At 59.8% G+C, this 18515-nt stretch overlaps 2 protein-coding genes across 6 annotated transcripts; one reads left to right on the top strand and one right to left on the bottom strand.

The window, feature by feature from the left end:
* The first annotated feature begins 798 nt into the window (after nucleotides 1-798).
* Nucleotides 799-5082, top strand: GAPDH (glyceraldehyde-3-phosphate dehydrogenase). Its single transcript, NM_001034034.2, is given in 12 exon segments — nucleotides 799-851; nucleotides 1131-1171; nucleotides 2959-3058; nucleotides 3150-3256; nucleotides 3375-3465; nucleotides 3571-3686; nucleotides 3779-3860; nucleotides 4040-4191; nucleotides 4278-4356; nucleotides 4455-4538; nucleotides 4624-4721; nucleotides 4824-5082. Coding segments are annotated over 11 exon segments (1002 nt in total). The 5' UTR covers nucleotides 799-851; nucleotides 1131-1148; the 3' UTR covers nucleotides 4894-5082.
* A 771-nt stretch (nucleotides 5083-5853) lies between these two features.
* On the bottom strand, nucleotides 5854-18013 carry IFFO1 (intermediate filament family orphan 1). Of its 5 annotated transcripts, none has more exons than XM_005207116.5 (10): nucleotides 17224-18013; nucleotides 13561-13621; nucleotides 13372-13467; nucleotides 12362-12502; nucleotides 12133-12141; nucleotides 10974-11152; nucleotides 10750-10870; nucleotides 10369-10464; nucleotides 7382-7512; nucleotides 5854-6930 (listed from the first exon to the last, which is right to left on the bottom strand). In XM_005207116.5, exons 1-10 carry the CDS (start codon nucleotides 17994-17996, stop codon nucleotides 6822-6824), a joined length of 1716 nt encoding a protein of 571 aa, XP_005207173.1. In that variant the 5' UTR covers nucleotides 17997-18013; the 3' UTR covers nucleotides 5854-6821. The 5 variants fall into 5 exon arrangements, with proteins under 5 accessions (XP_005207173.1, NP_001421788.1, NP_001076849.2 ...); NM_001434859.1 differs by having other exon boundaries at nucleotides 10974-11128; NM_001083380.2 differs by lacking the exon at nucleotides 12133-12141 and having other exon boundaries at nucleotides 10974-11128.
* Nucleotides 18014-18515: the final 502 nt, after the last annotated feature.

Here is an 18515-nt window from a genome sequence, read left to right as displayed (position 1 = left end):
GCTAGTGCACCGAGGGCCGGGTTTCTCAGGTCTCCTGCTGCCTGCACGGCAGGACATTGTGACCTTCAATGCTGAAACCTCCACGCCTCAGGCGTCCTCCGGAACCTCCTTCCGCTCCAGGCCCCCAGAGCCTAGTGCCCAAATCGCCCCCCGGCCCAGAGAGGCCCGAAGCCAAGTTATGGGGGGTGGGGGAAAGTGGGTGAGCGGGGAAGTAGCCGGCAGGAGGCCCCTCCCGTGCTTTTCCTTTGCAATGCGGGTGTCATTACCGAAGAGCCTCGAGAAGTTCCTCAGCCTTCCGGCTTCTCAGCCTTTGAAAGCAGGGGAAGCGGGGGAACCTGCAGCCGCAAGCTGTTCCTGCCTCCGGCTCCAGTACCCCATCCAGCCGACTCCCCAGGTCCTCCTGTTATATCCTTGCGGCAGCTTTAACGTCCCTGGCTCCCGGGTGTCCTCATTTCTCACCAGGGCCTCCGGCCCCGAGTTTACTACTCTCCCGCAGTGCTCCCCCCTCCCCACCAGTCACCATCGTCGGTCCCCCCCGCTCCTTCCGGCCAGTCTCAGTCCCCTCCCCCACGTCGTCCTCAGCCCACACGCGCGGTGCGTGCACATCTCAAGAATCTGGCGGACCACCCACCCCTCCCCCCCCAAAAAAGCGGTAGGCCGACTACTCGCGAGTTTACGGGCGCACGTAGCTCAGGCCTCCGCACCCCGGGGGCTGGGACTGGGCGAGGCGGGCCCGCGTCACCACGCCCCTCCCCGCCTCCCCCTCCCTTATAAATTCGGGCTGCAGCCTCCTCCTGCGCTCTCTGCTCCTGCCCGTTCGACAGATAGCCGTAACTTCTGTGCTGTGCCAGGTAAATGCCTGGCCGAGAGGAGCCACAAAGGGCTGGGGATAGGCCCACCCAAAAGGGACGAGGGGGACGCGCGCCGGGTGTGCGGCTGCGGGGGCTGGGGTCGACAGATCGCGCCCAGCTCCCCGCATTGCAGGGGCGGGAGGAAGGACGTGCGGAAGCGCAGGTCGGGGATGGAGGCTTGGGGGGAGGGGTGGGGAGGGGCTGGTGGGGAGAGGTGGTCAGCGCGGGATTCCATCCTCTTAGCCCCGCGCTCTAATGTTCACCTTCCTCTGCCCATAGCCGCATCCCTGAGACAAGATGGTGAAGGTCGGAGTGAACGGGTGAGTTACGGGCAGGGGTGGAGTGGAGTGCAGTGGGGTGGGGCAGGGTAGTCTTGCGGTCCTCACCGCATTGCGCTAGCGGGTCTCTGCAAGCGCGAGGAGAACCTGAATAGGGTGGTCGTACCCACCGCCCCCCGCAAGGAGAACTCAAGGTCAGCGCTCAGACCTGGAGGAGGCCCTCGAAGGCCTCGTGTGCCCCCCACCTCCGGCTCTTGCGCCTCCTGTAACTGCGCCCCTGCGGAACCTTCCACCACCTTGCGGCAGATACACAGGAGGTTCCAATTTTTGCTTGGGCCGCATCCCCTAATCCCGCACCTGGGGCTCTTTTCTTTCCTTTCGCGCTCTGCGGGATCACGTGCCTGGGAGGAGCCCGTCCCCCACCACCCCCCTAGCCCGTGCCCCCAGCAGGCGCGGCCCCGAGGGTGCAGGAGGCACAGCTGCGCACAGAACCAGCTGGGAGGGGTCATCTGCGGTAACCCAGCCGCCATGTTGCAACTTGCTAGGAAGGAAATGAATGAACTGCCCGTTAGGAATCCTTCCTTAGCCTTGCCGTCTTTTCGCCTTCCTTGCCCATGACTAACGCTTCTACCCCTGCCTCGTGGCATGGAGTCACGTTTAGCCCATAGGCTAGGTGAGGCCAGGCTTTCCCGTTCTTGCAGCTAGACCTCAACTCTGACCCTAGTAACCCCAGACCACCACTTAAACCGCCAGCCAAATTCCGCGGCCCCTCCTCCACTCCCAGGAATGAGAGGATGCTTTTCCTAGATGGTTCTCTGAGGAATTCAAAACGTGGGCTTATGGGAGTGGTCTTGTAGTTTGGGGGTGTTTCTCCTTTCCTTTTCCGGAGAGGTGTGGTGGCCCTGGCTGGGTGCCATGCTTGGGGGAGCTGAGTCATGGATGGGTACTTAGAAAATTTCCACCACAAAATGGCTCCCAGAGCTGCAGCCCCTGTGGTCTTGCCGGCTCTCCTCGAAGCTCCTTTCCCCCATCTTCGCCTGGAGCTGACCCCACCCTAAAGGCCAGGCTTTAAAGGTCACCAGGAGGATTAAGTGTCTGTGAGCCCCGGGAATCCTGCCCTTCTCCCCATCCCATCCTTCAGAAACCAGATCCCCGTTCCACCTAAGCTGGGGTTAAATATAGCTGCCTGACCTTTCTGCAGCTGGGGGCCTGGGCTTTTGCTCTCCGCCCCCCACCTTTCCCCCCCCTACTCCCTAATACCTGTTGCTCCCAATCCTGGTTTTTGGAAAAGAGCTTGGAAGGACAGGTGCTGAGCAAGTCAGAAAGAACCCCAGGATGAGGGGATTGAGAAACCAGTTTTCCCTCTCTCCTCTTGTGGGGGAGAGGGTAGGTTTTCCCGTCCAGTTCATGCTGACCTTTGCTCTTGCCCTTTGAGCTTGGTGATGCTGAGTGGACTAGTGTTTGCAGTTCAGAGGGTGTAGCCCGAAGTTGGGCCAAACAGGAGCAAGCGTTTGCAGAGAGTAGGTGTGATGAATGCCATGTGCCTGCCACGTGCCCAGCCTGTAGGTGGCAGTAGCTGCGCACCATCCCATCAACTCAACAGATTGCCAATTACTAGAGGGTGGGCAAGCCTTTGTGCCTGATTACCTATGAGCCTTTCACTCTGTGGGCTGACAGGGTTGCTTAAGAAAAATAAAGTGAGTTCTCGCGAGACTTCGTGGGGGTAACAGAGTGGCCTCTTTGAAAGAGGGTGAATGGGCCGGGGGCTGCTTCCATGCCTAGGAGGAATCCCCTCCCCCTCACCCCTTCTCGTCTCTTGTCCCCCTCAGATTCGGCCGCATCGGGCGCCTGGTCACCAGGGCTGCTTTTAATTCTGGCAAAGTGGACATCGTCGCCATCAATGACCCCTTCATTGACCTTCACTACATGGTGAGTGCTACCCCACAGCAGGTGGGGTCAGAGCCTGGCTGAGGTGTGGCCCCTTGACGCCCCGCTCCTTTGTGCCCCCACCCCCCCCCAGGTCTACATGTTCCAGTATGATTCCACCCACGGCAAGTTCAACGGCACAGTCAAGGCAGAGAACGGGAAGCTCGTCATCAATGGAAAGGCCATCACCATCTTCCAGGAGTAAGTGTGAGAGACGGAACAGGAAGAACTTGGCCTTGGAGGAGGCACTGGGACGGGGTGATCACCTGGGGTCTGTGGTACCCTGTGTCCCTGAGCTTTGTCCTGTCTTCCCTCATAGGCGAGATCCTGCCAACATCAAGTGGGGTGATGCTGGTGCTGAGTATGTGGTGGAGTCCACTGGGGTCTTCACTACCATGGAGAAGGCTGGGGTGAGCAGCGAGGGGCTGGAGAGGAGGGTGTAACAGGACGATGGGGGGGAAAGCGGACTTAGGAATGTGAGAGCCCGGGTGCAATTAACTTGCTCCTTGCTGCAGGCTCACTTGAAGGGTGGCGCCAAGAGGGTCATCATCTCTGCACCTTCTGCCGATGCCCCCATGTTTGTGATGGGCGTGAACCACGAGAAGTATAACAACACCCTCAAGATTGTCAGGTGAGCGCAGCAGAGAGGAGGTGGGGAAGCGGGCTGATAGTGCCCCCTGGTGCCCAGTGGACGTGCCCCTGACTTGCCTCCCTCTTTTCCAGCAATGCCTCCTGCACCACCAACTGCTTGGCCCCCCTGGCCAAGGTCATCCATGACCACTTTGGCATCGTGGAGGGACTTATGGTAGGAGTGGTGGGAAACTTGAACACACTCAGTTCTCAGCTAGTATGGGACCCTTCTGCCTCCTGCAGAGCAGAGCCCTTCAGAGCGATCTGTGTCCCTTAATTCTTCCCCAGGGGAGGGGGAGGTGAAGGAGGGCATGGCCTGGTGAGCACCCAGTGGGTGGTCTCCTCCTCCCGCAGACCACCGTCCACGCCATCACTGCCACCCAGAAGACTGTGGATGGCCCCTCCGGGAAGCTGTGGCGTGACGGCCGAGGGGCTGCCCAGAATATCATCCCTGCTTCTACTGGCGCTGCCAAGGCCGTGGGCAAGGTCATCCCTGAGCTCAACGGGTAAGACCCTTGACTGTTTTCTGCCATGTGGACCCAGGGAGCTGGGAGGAGCAGTGCAGACTGACCCTGCTTCCTTGTGTCCACAGGAAGCTCACTGGCATGGCCTTCCGCGTCCCCACTCCCAACGTGTCTGTTGTGGATCTGACCTGCCGCCTGGAGAAACCTGTGAGTTTGGGTTGGAGCAGCTTCGATGGCCTGCGGGGCCAGCGCGGGGGAGTTGCAAGACTGGAACTCCTGTGACCATCTGTTTTTTACCTTGTCAGGCCAAGTATGATGAGATCAAGAAGGTGGTGAAGCAGGCGTCAGAGGGCCCTCTCAAGGGCATTCTAGGCTACACTGAGGACCAGGTACAGTCAGTGGGTCAGGGGACTGGTGTCTGCATGGCTCCCGGGAGCCAGGCGGGATTCCATATGAGGCCCTCTCTTCCCCCAGGTTGTCTCCTGCGACTTCAACAGCGACACTCACTCTTCTACCTTCGATGCTGGGGCTGGCATTGCCCTCAACGACCACTTTGTCAAGCTCATTTCCTGGTATGTGGGGGGTGGGGGTGGGGGTGGGATGATGCTTCAGCATGTGGTCTGGTGCCCCCTGGTGGCTGGCTCGGTAAACAGCCCTTCACACTCTCCTTCCAGGTACGACAATGAATTCGGCTACAGCAACAGGGTGGTGGACCTCATGGTCCACATGGCCTCCAAGGAGTAAGGTCCCTGGACCCCCAGCCCCAGCAGGAGCACGAGAGGAAGAGTTCCTCAGCTGCTGGGGAGTCCTGCCCCATCTCCACCACACTGAGAATCTCCTGACTTCCACATGTTTCCATCTCTAAGGCCCTGAGGAAGGGGAGGGGCTTAGGGAGCCCTGCCTTGTGTACCATCAATAAAAGTACCCTATACCCAGCCTGCTGATGCGTTTCTTGCTGTGAGGGAGGCTGGGCTGAGGCCAAGTTGAACTAGTTGAGCACCCAAGCTGCCAGAAACCCTGCCCTGGTCTAGTGGTCACGCCTCATATCCTGGGTTCCTCCCTGAGGCCTTTGGGTGCTCTGGGCCCCAATGTGTGCCAGATTGCCATGGCTGAACCCAGGAATGGCCTGGTGGTGTGTATCCAGAAGCCATACTGTCTGCAGCCCTGCCCCCTGAGGGTGACACTGGCACAGGAAGTCAGGTTGGATAGAGTCCACCTGGCTTCCAGCCAGTTAGCTGACCTCTGCAACAGTGTGGAGCATGGCCAGCCTGGGAGAACTAGGTCCCAGTTCTGTCTCAGTGTCTGTGCCCTAGTGACCACCTGCAGTATGACCAGGCAGGTGCCCAGCTCCTAGGATCTGCAGAAGGGGAGGGCTGGGATGGCTTTGCTTCTGGGTTGTCTGTCACCGGTGGAGGCATGTAGTCTTACTGGGAAGCAGGACAGACTTGGTGCTGATAACCTGGGCTGAGGCACCATTATTTTCAAGTTCCAATCTCCGCATCTGCCTTGCACCTGCGTGTTGGAAAATGCTGGGAACTAGCACACACTGCTTCTTGCCTGGAGAATCCCAGGGATGGGGGAGCCTGGTGAGCTGCCATCTGTGGGGTCGCACAGAGTCGGACACAACTGAAGCGACGCAGCAGCATACACTGCAGAGGACTGTGTAGCCACCACCAGAAAGTGCTGGAAACAGTGACACAGACGTTCAATAAATACTCGCCAGTTTCATTAGATTCCACTCAAACATCAGCTCCACCCAGTCTGCCTCAGGCAGTGACGCGGAGGGACCCTCGGTGTCGTTGCCCCAGTTCTCCAAGCTTTTTTGAGTCTGGGACATCTTCTCACTCAGCCTGTTGGGTCTCCGTGTGTGAGACACGGAGGACACCTGCAGCTGATGCTTGAAGAAACCGAGACCCTGAGCACACGTGTGCACGCACACATCCATGCCTGCCCACCCACTCCCACACAACGCAGTTTCAACTTTTCTGCCACCCGGTGGGGACGGAGACAAACAGGAGCTTCTGTCTCTCTCTCCACAACACTGCACCCAGTCAACCTAAAAGCTGCCTTGCCCAGACGCACTAAGGTCCTTATAACGTGTGGCACTTCCCACGAGGGAAGGGGCAGAGCCACGTCACTGCTGTCGACGGGCAGCCAGCCATGAGCACTTGAACAGGGAGGAAGGCGCACCCTGCCCAGACCCACTCAGTCCGCCTGTGATATGGAGGGCTTCCTTCTTTGCTGCACAAGCCACGGAAGGTCTGGCCTCCTCCCCTTCATACCGGTGCCTGGGCCAGTTAGCACCAGTATGGAATCAAGACGGCCAGCTGGCCCCAGGCCACAGGGAAGGAAGGAAGGACAATCACACTGCTTACTCGGTGGAGAGGGCGAGGGGCCACAAGCGCTCCTGCAGCATTACAGGTGGGAAAGCAGCAGACACCCGCGTGGAGGCAGGAGGGCCGGCTGTGCAGGGAGTGGCCCGGAAAGGGCAGCCAAGCCTTGCTCCAGACGCCCGGAGCCCTGGAGGGGCCGAGGACTGAGGGAGGAAGCCGGGGAGCAGCACCCAGTCCCCGGGGCCAGGCTGGTGCCACAGGATATGGGCTTCCCTTCTGTGAGCCCCCAGCCCTCTGCTGCGGCGGGTCCCGGCAGGCAGGCCGAGCACGAGGAGGTCCCTATCTCATGGCGCCGTCGGAGGAGACATCGCGATCGGAGTCCTCAGCCTCGCTTGGCGGCGGTGGCGGCGGGTCGCTAAGCGGGACCGCAGTGAAAGCAGGAGACTTTCTAGAAAAAAACACTGGTTGTAACCTTGGGGCAGGGCAGGCAGGAGTCCCGTCAGGACTGGCACCCCTGCCCATCCCAGCCTGATGATGCCCAGGTGGGCAGGAGAGTAACGTCTCAGGCAGAGGAGGACCACAGGGCGAGGGAGTGGGGAGGGGAGGACACCACCTCCCCCAGTCCACCTTGAGGGGGGAGACAGTCCCCACCTCAACCTGGGGACCCCGAGACGCTCTGCAGCCCCAGTTTTGCGTCTATGGAGCAGTTTTGTGACTGTTGGGTTTTCAGCTGCCTTTCTAAGCAGGGGAACCAGCAGAGGCAGGGCATGGGGAGGTTTCAGCCAGGCAACCATGATGGACTCCTGTATCCTCCATCTGCTGAGAGGGTGGGTCTCAGGGCTCACCCTTGAGGGGCGCCAGGCACTGCCCCTCCCCACCTGCACCCGGGGGGCCCTCACCGGTCCCCGGACTGGGTGATGAGCCGGCGGCAGGTCTCCATCTGCACATCCAGGCCCCGCTTCATGCTGCACATCTCCATGTACTCGTGCAGGTGGCGGTTCATGTCGTTCTTGGCTGTGGCCAGCTCCAGCTGCGGGGGGCGGGCCATCAGGTCAGCAACCGCCCCTGCCCGTGCTCCCAGAAGGCTAACCCGCCAAGCCGTGAAGGAGGTGAAGGGCTCAGGTTCAAAACTAAACCAGCTCGAGGCAGAAGGCACTGGATACGCCATCGTTCCATGTTCCCTGGGGAAACTCGCCCACAAAGGCTTTTGCTAAGGAGTCTGATGCAGGAGACCAGAGTTCTCTGAAGAGACTCACAGCAAGAGCAGTGAGGAGGGGGCGGAGGCCCTAGAGAGGCAGAATGTTCCTGAGGCACTCGGCCTCCTCCTGGGGTTCCCCACAGGGGCCTATTCTGCCCATACAGCACTGTCCCCCACAGACAGGCCCCGCTCCAGGCTGGGGCCTACCCACCCCTGCGTGCACCCTCAAGTTGAGCCATTACTCAACTTCGAGAAGCGTCTACAAGACTGTCGGCACAAGGGCCAGCTGGGCCCTGTGGAAAGGGGCTCCGCTCTCACCACCGATTTCCTCTCATTACTTCGTTCACATGTAAGCTCTTTTCAGAGACGGGTGGAAGGACTGCCTGCCTCGCTGAATGTCTGACTGGCTACAAGCTGCGGCCTGAGTCAAGGACTGTTACGTGTGAAAAGACGGGGCTCAGAGTCAAGGAAACACAGTCTCCTTCCCAGAGCCTGACTCTGCCCACAGGCTCCGTGGTGGAACTGAGAGGCAGGCACGGAGACCGTGAACAATCTGGGACACAGACACTCTTGCTGCCTCCCTTTGTTCTGGGGACAAAGAATAGGGGCCGGAAGCGGGTGAGGGCAAAACAAAACTGCCCAGGGTGATGTGCTTGACTGCCCGAGAGCAAAGACAAAGGGCAAGAAACCACCCGTGAATGATCCGAACTGGGCCACAAGGATGGGAACTCAGACAGAAAAGCAAACCGTCACAGGACCGGACAAAGAGACAGTTAGGAAAGTGACATGGGGCGAGACGGTGGCCTGGGTGGGTCAGAAGCCCCAGTGAGCACAACTTGGACCGCGGCCCTGGTTCCAGAGCTGGGGTCTCAGGCGCGCCCCCGGCAGCAGCACATCCAGGGGCAGGAGGAGCTGACCATTCATTCAGTCCAGGAAAGAAGCAGGGTGCCGCCAGCGCTTGTCCAGACTGGCTCCCTCTTTCATCCCAACCCAGGCCCCTCGGGAGAGCTGGTGTTAGAGGGGAGTGCTGAGGGCTGTGCTTGGGAGCCCAGCACTCAGTGGGGTAGCAGGAAGAAATGAACCCAACATGTCCCAGCAGAACACGAGGCTACAATGGCCATCAGCCTCTACGTTTATAGAGGGCTGCGGGAAGGAGACGACCCCAAAGGCCACACCGAAAAGCCGGCGAGTGCGGTGGGGCAGGGTGGAGGGGTGAGGCTGGGAGCAGATCGAGAGCGGAGACCTGGGCCTGGGTCTCTCTCATCATCCAGTAATGGAAATGGTCCCTGCCTCCATCCCAGGGTCCCTGCAGGCCCAAGGTCACTGAGATAAAGGACCTCCGGAGCCCCGGGTGGACAACCAGCAGCAACGGCCTCCCGACCCCTCAGGACCTCCTAGGTGCAGTGAGGAGGGGGAGAGCAGGATGCGTGTTGACAGAGGAGTGGGGGCCCCCTCCCAGCTCTTCAGCTGGTGGCACATATCCAGCTGTACCTTTTCTTTTTTTTTCCTTTTTCTTGGCTGTGCAGCACATGCGATCTTAGTTCCCTGACCAGGGATCCAACCCATGCCCCCTGCAGAGGAAGCATGGAGTCTTAACCACATGACCACCGGGAAGGTCCCCCCAGCTGTGTCTTTAAAACTGAGTGTCAGTCTGCCTGGGAGTAAACAATGGGAGCAGGTTTTGCTTAAAGAAACAGGGCAGCTGCTGTGTGCTGGAAGAATGAGGATACAGGAAGATAATTCCTCAGGAGCCACCGCCTCGGTGAGGGCAGTAGGTCTGGAGAGAGGCAGAGCGTTCTAGAAGCCCCCAGCCTCAACTACAGAGTGCATGAAAAGGACCCCTCAGGCTCTGGCCTCGGGGTCACCGGAATCACGTGGCATCTTGGCCGCAGCACCCTCGTCCCAGGTGTCACAAATTCTTCCTGTCAGCCCCTCCAGCCTAGAGTTTACATTAAAGCACCGGCTCCACTCGCCAGCTCGGTGAAGTTCCTCCAGGTGAGGGAATGAGCATGGAGACTCCTCCATGGCTCGAAGGCTGAGCTGAGGCTGCGGTGAAGGTCAAGTTCAGCGGCGTGGACCCCGATGCAGCGCTGACTGTAGTAACAACCGTGATCACAGTGGCTGCGATGGTGCTGACTGCCAGGCAGATGCCCCACACTCCACCTGCACTGGAGTTCGCCTGACCTTCAATCGCCCCTGAAGGCGGTACTGCTAAGACCCCACTTTACCAACCAAGAAGTGCGCTCGGGACTTCCCTGCTGTCCAGTGGTGAAGAGTCTGCCTTGCAACGCAGGGGACTCGGGTATGATCCCTGGTCAGGGAACTCAGGTCCCACGTGCTGCAGAGCAACTAAGCCCACACACCACAACTAGAGCATCCGTAGGTCGCAATCAAAGATCCCACGTGCTGCAACTAAGGCCTGACATGGCTGAAGAAAAAAATATTAAAAAAAAAAAGCAGGCTCAGAGAGAAGAGGCCTGATAAAAGTCAGAGCAGCAGTAAGTCACAGAGCTGAGACTGGAACCTACATCTGTCTGCCTCCTCCCCTCCCCAGCCTGAGGTCTTCAGGACCCAGTGTGGAGATCGCCCTTCTCCTGCCAGGAGGAAACGGAGAGGCCCTGGTGTCCTGCAGTACCATTCAGGACCCCCCGAGAACCGGGGCCCCTCGGCTTCAGCTCTCAGCCTTACCTCGATCTGGTCAATGGTTTCCTGATATTCTTTCTCCCGGGTTTTGAAGAGGGACTCAGTGTCTTTAATCACCTTCTCCAAACTGTCTTCTGGCTGCTGGAGTGGAAAGGGAAGGTGGGGGAAGCAGAGGGGAGGGATGGATGGGACACGGTGAGCCACAGGGCAAGGCCAGGGAGGGAGAGAGAGAGACAGAGAATGAGGTTAAAGGAAGCTGGAGAGACCGAGGATGAGGACTGGGGACAAGGACTGAGGACGAGGAGGAAGCAGGTGACGGATGGCGGCCACAGAGGGAAGACAGAGCTCGGAGGGGCCGGCGGGTGGAAAGATGGGCCTGGCGCCCAGGGAGGAGGAGCTGGGGCCCAAGGCCGGGAGGTTGGTTACCTCTCCCGGGGCCTCTGTGGCGGCCAAGGCATAGCCCGAGAAATCCTCCCAGAGCAGCAGGGTCTCCTCCGTCTCCTCCCAAGTCAGGCTGTCACAGTCGTCCTCAAAATCATACTCCCTCCTAGAGACAGGGAGCCTGGGCGTCAGGGCAGCCAGTGGGGCGGGTGCTGTGGGGCTGCGGGGCTCCGGCCTCGGGCAGGTGCGGGGCGGCCGGGCAGACTCACAGCTGGTTCAGCATGCGCTGCATCTCCTCGTTGATGCTGAGGGCCGTGCTCTCCTCCTCATCCCCGTCGGGGCGGCGCGGCCCATCACTCTCCGCTAGGGAGGTGTCCTCCTCCACGGCCTTGCGCTCCCGCTTCCGCCCCCCCATGGACGGGACCTTAATGGGAGACAAGTGCAGAGACTACAGAGACGAGGCCGGGTGCGTGAGGAGAAGGGCAGGGGGGGCGCCGGCCGGGAGGGAGGGAAGCGGGGACCAGCGGGTAGGGCGGGCGGACAGAGAGAAGACACAGTTACAAGACGGAACAGAAACACCAGCATCACCGAGACAGGCAGACAAACGCGGGTGGGGCCGGGGCTGCAGACTAGGAGACAGACGAGAGACAGAGAAAACAGAGCAGTAAGATCGGGGGAAATGGCTGGCCGGGACCAGAGTGAGATGTGCAGAGTGAGATGTGCGGAATGGCCCAGAGGAGTTCTTTTCTAAAAAAAGTCTTCTAGTGAAATGACTGAACTGAGAGGGAAGTTTCAGGCCGCAAGGAGGAAGGGGGTATGAAGTTGATAAAGCAGAACCTGAGTCACATCCAGATCTGGAAGCCAGAGGGGGAAGGGAGGGAGAGAGATGGAGCCAGAGAATGAGAGAAGTGGGGGAGAAATGGGGAGCGAGATGTAGCCAGAGAGTGAGAAAGGGGGAGAGAGGGAGGGGAGAGGGGAGGAGGAGGAGGAGGAGGGGAGGGGAGGGGAAGGGGAGTGGAAGGGGGAGAGGGAGGGAGGTGGGGAGAGAGAGAGAGCCAGAGAGTGAGAGAAGTGGGGGGGGGGGAGGGGGGAGGGGAGGAGGAGGAGTAGTGGAGAGAGGGGGAGGGGGAGAGGAGGGGGAGAGATAAGAGCCAGAGAATGAGAGAAGGGGGGGGAGGGGGGGAGAAAGATGGAGCCAGAGAATGAGAGAAAGGGGAATAGAGGGAGGGAAGAGGGAAGGGAGGGGGGAGAGAAATGGAGCCAGAGAATGAGGGTGGGGGGAGGGGGGGGAGGGGATAAGGGAGAGAGGAGGGGGAGAGAAGGAGAGAGAAGTAGGGAGAGCAGGAGGATGGAGGGGGCACTGCACTGAGAGCCCAGCGGGTCAGGAGGCCCAGGGAGCTGAGAAGCTTGTGTGAGAGCAAAACTAACCAGCTTCTTCTGTGGAGGAAGCAAGAGAAGATGAAAGGCAGAGAGGAAAGGAGGCAGACAGGAGAAAAGGGAGGGGGAGACGGCGTTAGAGACAGCTCCGGACCCCTCCAGAGGCCGTCCCTCGCCCCCCAGCCTCGACCCCAGGGCCCGGCTCTGGCCTCCCCTGTGGGGCTCGGGCACCAGTGAGGTGGGGCCGCCGGGGCTGGGGCGAGGCGCCGGCAACCCTCACCTGGAACATCTTGATCATGTCCTCGCAGTTGCGCTGCTGAGCCAAGTCGCAGAGCTTGGCAGTGATGTCAATGCGGCGGCAGATGTCCATGTCCACCTTCATGGCCTTCTCCTGGATCTTCGTGTCCAGCTCGGTCAGGTTCTGTGTGGGGAGCGCAGGGAGCGGTGAGGGGGTCCCACCGCATCATGAGCACTATCCCCTCATCATCCCAGTCACATGGCTCCTGCTGGCAGAAGGCACCCCTTGACCTGGTTATCTCCCAGTGGTCTGCCCAGGATGACTGGCTCCTTGGCCACATGGCGCCCCTAGAGGATATGGGCCAGCGCCTGGTGCATATGCAGGGGGCTCCTCCTGGAACTCAGACTCCCAGAGAGAGAAAGAGAGAGACTAGTCCTCGGTGGCTCAAACGATAAAGAATCCGCCTGCAATAAGTGAGACCTGGGCTTGATCCCTGGGGTGGGAAGATCCCCCGGAGAAGGAAATGGCTACCCACTCCAGTATTCTTGCCTGGAGAATCCCCATGGATAGAGGAGCCTGGCAGGCTACAGTCCATGGGGTCATTAAGAGTCAGACACAACCGAGTGACTAAGCACACAGCCAGAGCTCTGAGCGTTGGAGAAAGAATCATAAGGACAATGTTAGCTGACCCTCAGCTGCTGCTGTCCTGCCTCTACAAACATCGTGACCTTGGAACCATCCTGCAAAGCACTTGCTTTCAATCCTATCCCATTCCACAGACACAGAGACAAGGCAGAGCAGGTCAGGATGTCACCCAGGGCCACACTGCGAGCAAACAGGCCCGAGTCGCCATGGAGGCCAAGGGGACTTTCATTCCTCTTGAGTTAGGGGGCAGGCAAGGGGGAGAAAAGGGAAGCACATCAACTGGGACGCCAGGTGGTGAACGGGCGAAACTAGAAAGGCCTGCTCCCAGGCCTCAGGCAGCCTCGGGGCTGAGCCCAGGCTGGTGCGGGGCTGGCACGAGAGGCAAGCAATGACCAGGCCACACTCACATTGCTCATGAGCCCCTTGAAGACCACCAGCTCTGCCTTCAGCTGTTCCACCTTCATGGCCAGCTCCTCCTGGCAGGCATCAGCCTCCTGGGCTTCCTACGGTCAGGAGAAACCAACGGAGGTGAGCGGCAGGCGGGCAGTAAGCAGCAGGCAAAGGATGGTGAAGAGGGCGGGCGGGGCGGCCCTCACCTCCTGGAGCTCGTTCACGCGCTCCTGCAGCTGTAACCGCACCGTGTACTCCTCTTCCCACCTGCGGACAGTGAAGGGCGAGCACCTGGGTGCGGGGGCCGTCTTCCCTCCGCCCTCACCCCCCACCTATTTGGCTCAGGCAGGGCCCTGGGTCGGCTTCCCCAACAGGAGGAATGTGTGGCTCCAGGCTGCTGGCCAGCGCCCACCGCCCAGCTCACAGCTGCCTTCCCAGAACCTCTGGCCCTGCACCCAACTGTGGCTGCGCTGTGCCCTCACAGGGCCCGTCCCGCTCAGGCCCCAGCCCGACCGGCTGTCCTGCCAGCCTTGACCCCTCCTCCTGCCCACACTACCCAGCCCGGTCTCCCACCTTCAGTCCACAGATCCGGGCTCCTGCTCTCCTGCCTGCACCAGAACAGAGCTGCCCTGCCTCCCGTGGGACCATTAACCCTGCAAAAGCAGCTGCAGGACACACAGGGCATCAATGGCATTGGTCAAGAGCCTGGTAGGAGGTGCTCGAAGTCCACCCCCACGAGCTCTGGAAACTGCCCACCCGGAGGCCCTCGCTGGGCTGCATCGAGGTGCCCGGGCACAAGCTGGGATCACTAGGCGTCCACACCCAGGGGGAGAGGGAAACTGGAGCATAGAAAAGTCCCCTGTTAAGAGTGGGAGATGAGAACCACAGGTGGCACCTCCGGAGCTGCAGAAGGCAGAGCCTAAGACCAGGAGTAGGCCAACAAACACTCCTGGCCGAGGCGGGGGCCTTGCCCAGGGCCGGGAGCAAGCCAGCATGTCCCCCTCCACATCACGGAGGCAGAAGGGCAGTGGCAGGGCAACACCCGGACTTAGGGTTGATGTTGGCTGGACCAGCAGACTCCTTGGACCCCACTGACATAATAGCCCAGCACTTCTTCCCCATCCTGGAAAGACTTCTTCCAGACTGAGAAAGGAAGGGGAACTGCACCGGAAGAGAAGCTTTAACGCCCAGAAAGGTGGTTAGAAAGCGGCCTAACATACACAGAGAACACACACTCAGGCCTGGGGTCTGGTCCTCTCCTCCCCGCCTCCATCTCTCTTCCCGGGGCTCCTCCTCCGGGTCCATCTCTCCTTGCTCTCCTGTTCCTCACTCACATCCGCACTGCAGTATTCCTAATAATAACTCCTCAACATCACCGCGGCTGCCCCTCCTGGGTGGCTGGGTGGGGAGGAGGCAGGCAGCCTGGTTCCACCTGCCAGCTCAGAGCAGGCCCACTTCCGCCTTCCTGGCTCCGGGCCCAGCCTTCCCTGGCGGCCCCCAGTCCTCCTCCCCCTGCATTCTGGCATTCCCATTCAGGTTATGTGTTTTCTTAGATAAGACCTGCAGCTTTTCTGGGCCTTGGTTTCTCCATCTACAACATGAGGGCATGGGATGTGATACCCTGAGGACCCTGGGGTCCTTGTGTCCCTAGAGGAAGCAAGCAAGACTGACCAGGGGACAGTAACCCTGGAGAACACGCACCAGGAAGGGTGGGACTGTGAACTCAACTGTTTCAGGGAGAAACTCAAGGAAGTTAGGTAAGGACGAAGATTAATAAAATCTTACAGGGTTTAAAAAAAAAATCTGAAAATAAACCATCTGGAACCTCACTAGAATTCTGTTCGTACTCCAGCCAGATTTTCCCGTGAGTGGGTTTATTTTGACCTCTGTTCAAAGCTGGGCTCACTTATAAGGTTCTCTAAGCATGGGTAGAATTTGAGCAATGTCGTATTCGACATTGAGTGAACACCTTTCTTCCAAATATACATAGCATCCTCGAGTTTTCGCTGTAGTTGGCCCAGGGAGATGTTGGAAAAACTGAGACCAAAAGAGACACACCCAAGGTCACTCTTGGCAGGGGAGCTGAACATAGAACTAGGAGGCCTCAGCTCTTTTCCAGTTCAGTGCTCAGACTATGCCCATGTCTTCCAGACTACAGACCAGAGTCTGAGCCGCTGGAAAGAGACAGAACGAGGGCAAGGGGATCTGGGGTGGAAGAATGAGTGACTGCCGGTGTCACGTACCAGCCAAGCCTGGCCGTGGGGCCCTCTGCACAGCAGTGTGCTGCAGAGCCATGAGCTCATCAGTCCCGGAGGAATAACTCTTTGCTGCCCTGGACAGCTGGACCAAGGACAGATACTCTGCCAGTGAAAAAAACAAAACGCCCCAACAACAGCAGTTGTTCCTGTGGTTATGGATGTATTCCAGAACTGTCCATGTTCCACTGCTGACTGTGTCAATTAACTCCTGCAGGGGCAGGGGGTGGGGCAGGAGCAGAATGGTTCTGGGTGGATCTAAACGATGGTTTGGGGATAGCTGAGAGTCCCAAGGACACTTAAATCACAAACTGCCACTAAAGAAGCCAGCCAGCATGAGGGCAGAACTCAACCTCAGAAAGTCTGCTGGTCTGTGGTCTGCTAGACTCTGGCCGGTTACAGATCCCTGAAGGTCGCCGCCAGACCCAGCAGTCCTTCCCCAGAACATTCAGCCAGTCCCCACCAGACACAAATCTCCACTTTACCAGGCTGGAAGGGTAATTCCCAGGGTTGTCCACAAGGGGTCAGAGTAGATCATTAAGAGGTTAAACTTGAAGGCAGAGCCTCCCCCTGAGCCTTCATCTCCTTGGTCTTCAGTCATGGTACCTTGGGCACAAAGTCTACAAAGTGCTGGCTGTACTCAAGCTTCTGTCCTCACAGGCTGGTTATTAGGGGATCCCCTGGATGCAGCCAGCGCTCCTGCATCGCATCCCCTCCTCGGGCCCCTTGGGCTACCCTGCAGGATTTCCTGCCGAGAGCCAGTGCTTCATTTTCAGGGCGACAGGGCTTGCCCCAGCTGCGCTGTGTGAGGCAGTCCATCACTGGTGTGTCCATGTTTCCAGCTTCCTCCTACTCAGGTCCTTGCTACCCTCTTCACACCTCCTTCTGCACTTTCAGATCCCCCCCAGCTTTCACTCACCCTGGGTCAACTACAGGCCTTTCACCTTTCCCTAGGGAATTCCCTCTTCCCCACACCCTCTTTTTTGATCAACTTCCAAAAATGCCCTGAGGGCCCCAGAGCCTCTCAGCGGCGGTGGAACTAGAGCTGGCAGGGGCTGCTACCATGGACACTGTTTTGGAAACCCTGGGCAGTGTCAGGATCACCTCCTCCAAGGTTCAACCCAACCAGCACCCCCCTCCCCCACCCCCAGCTTCTCATGGCATTTAGACTCCCAAATTAAAGGTACACCTTTTGCTTCTAACTTTTGCTCAGTATTCGGAGCTTATATCACAAAATCGCTCTGAGGGCTGAGGCTGGCAGGGGGATATAAGTGGTAGCCCAGATGCGACTTCTCAGAACAACGTCCCTTTCACACATCATAAAACCCCACAGTTAACACAGCCGTGCAAACGCTGCAGCCTATATGAAAAACAAGGGTTCCCGGCAGGATTCTGCTCCTAGACTCCTCCTTCCTGTCACGAGCCTGACTTCTGCATTCTCTGTGGATTCCAGTCTCATCTGCGGACTTCCCAGCTCCTCCTTAAACAGCAGGAACTTTACTCATACTTACTCCTCCCTTATTCTTGGGCCCCAGCGGCTCTGTGCTTCTGGACAGGTAGCCGCGGCTGAGTGTGGCCTGAGCTGAGCCCCGTCCCCACCTTCCCGGTCCCTACCTCCGCTTGTACTCATCCCGCTCGCGCTTCACTTTGGCCAGCACGTTGTAGAGCGCGCGGATCTCGGGCGTGATGGTGTCGATCTGGACGCCCACCCCGTCGGGGTGCACCCACGACAGGCCAGGCCCTTGCACCAGAGTGGGCTCCAGTCCCGGCCCGAGCCGGCGGGCGTGAGAGAAGGACCAGATGGTGCCGGGCATGAAGCGGGCCGACGAGGAGTAGGCGGTGGAGGCGGAGGTGGAGAGCGCTGGCTGGCAGGCCGCGGACGGCGCGAGAGGGCCAGCCGGTGAGCGCGCGGGCGAGCCCAGGACCCGCGCCGACGGGGTGCAGACGGCGGCCGGCCGGGAGCCCAGGGGCAGCCCCAGGGGTCGGACGGGGCTGACGAAGCCGGTCTGCACGGCCTGGTCGCGGCGAGGCAGGCCCCGCCGGCCCTGCTTACCCTCCTCCAGCGCCTGCTGCAGCTGCTTCTCCAGCAGTCGGTTGCGGCGCTCCAGCTCGTGCACCTTGGCCAGGAAGCAGCGGAAGCGGAGGTTGAGGGTCTTGAGCACGTTGATGTTGGAGCCCAGGTCGTTGCGGAGCGCCATGGCGGCGGGGGGCGCCGGGCCCGGCCCCGGCGGCGAGTAGGGAGCAGGGCCGGCCGGGGCGAGCGGCGCCGGGGGCACGTCCCCGCCGCCGGCCAAGTGGTCGCCTCCTAAGGGGTCCCCCAGCGGTCCGGTCAGGCCCTGCTGCTCCTGCTGGAGGAGGAAGAGGTTGGGGCCGAATAACGGATTCATGGCTGCGCTTTCTGCTGGGAGACAGAAACCCGTGCGGGAGCAGGGATGTTGGGCGAGGGAGGAGAGCCAATGAGACGCCAGGGGGACGCGGAACAGCCAATCAGACGGCTCGGCGGGAGGGGTAGAGGTCATGGGGGCGGGGGAGGGCAGGGGGTAAGCCAATGAAAGGCTCGTTCGAAGGCTGGCCCCTGGACAGACCTTTCCGGGTCTGAGGCTTAGCCGTGAGCCCAGCGGACCCCGGCCGGTGCCCGGAATCCAGACAGCGGCTGAGTGACTGAAACCCAGGTCCTCCAGTACTGCGTGGTTCTGGTGGCACCAAATCCATCTACATCCCTATTGCCCTCCTCCCTCCCAAGTCCAAACACCCAGCTCTGACTCCATGAACCACCTTCCCTGGGTTCCCGGGAACTGACCTGATTTCTCAGTGCATTGCACTGTCCCCTCTTCTGAGGATCCCTGTCTCACCCTCCCTCCTCTGCTCTTTAAGCAGCAAAGCCAGTACCCACCCCCAAAAAACAC

The sequence above is a fragment of the Bos taurus genome, chromosome 5 (assembly GCF_002263795.3).
Source record: "Bos taurus isolate L1 Dominette 01449 registration number 42190680 breed Hereford chromosome 5, ARS-UCD2.0, whole genome shotgun sequence".
NCBI lineage: Eukaryota > Metazoa > Chordata > Mammalia > Artiodactyla > Bovidae > Bos > Bos taurus.
This window is presented reverse-complemented; position numbering and strand designations above follow the sequence as displayed.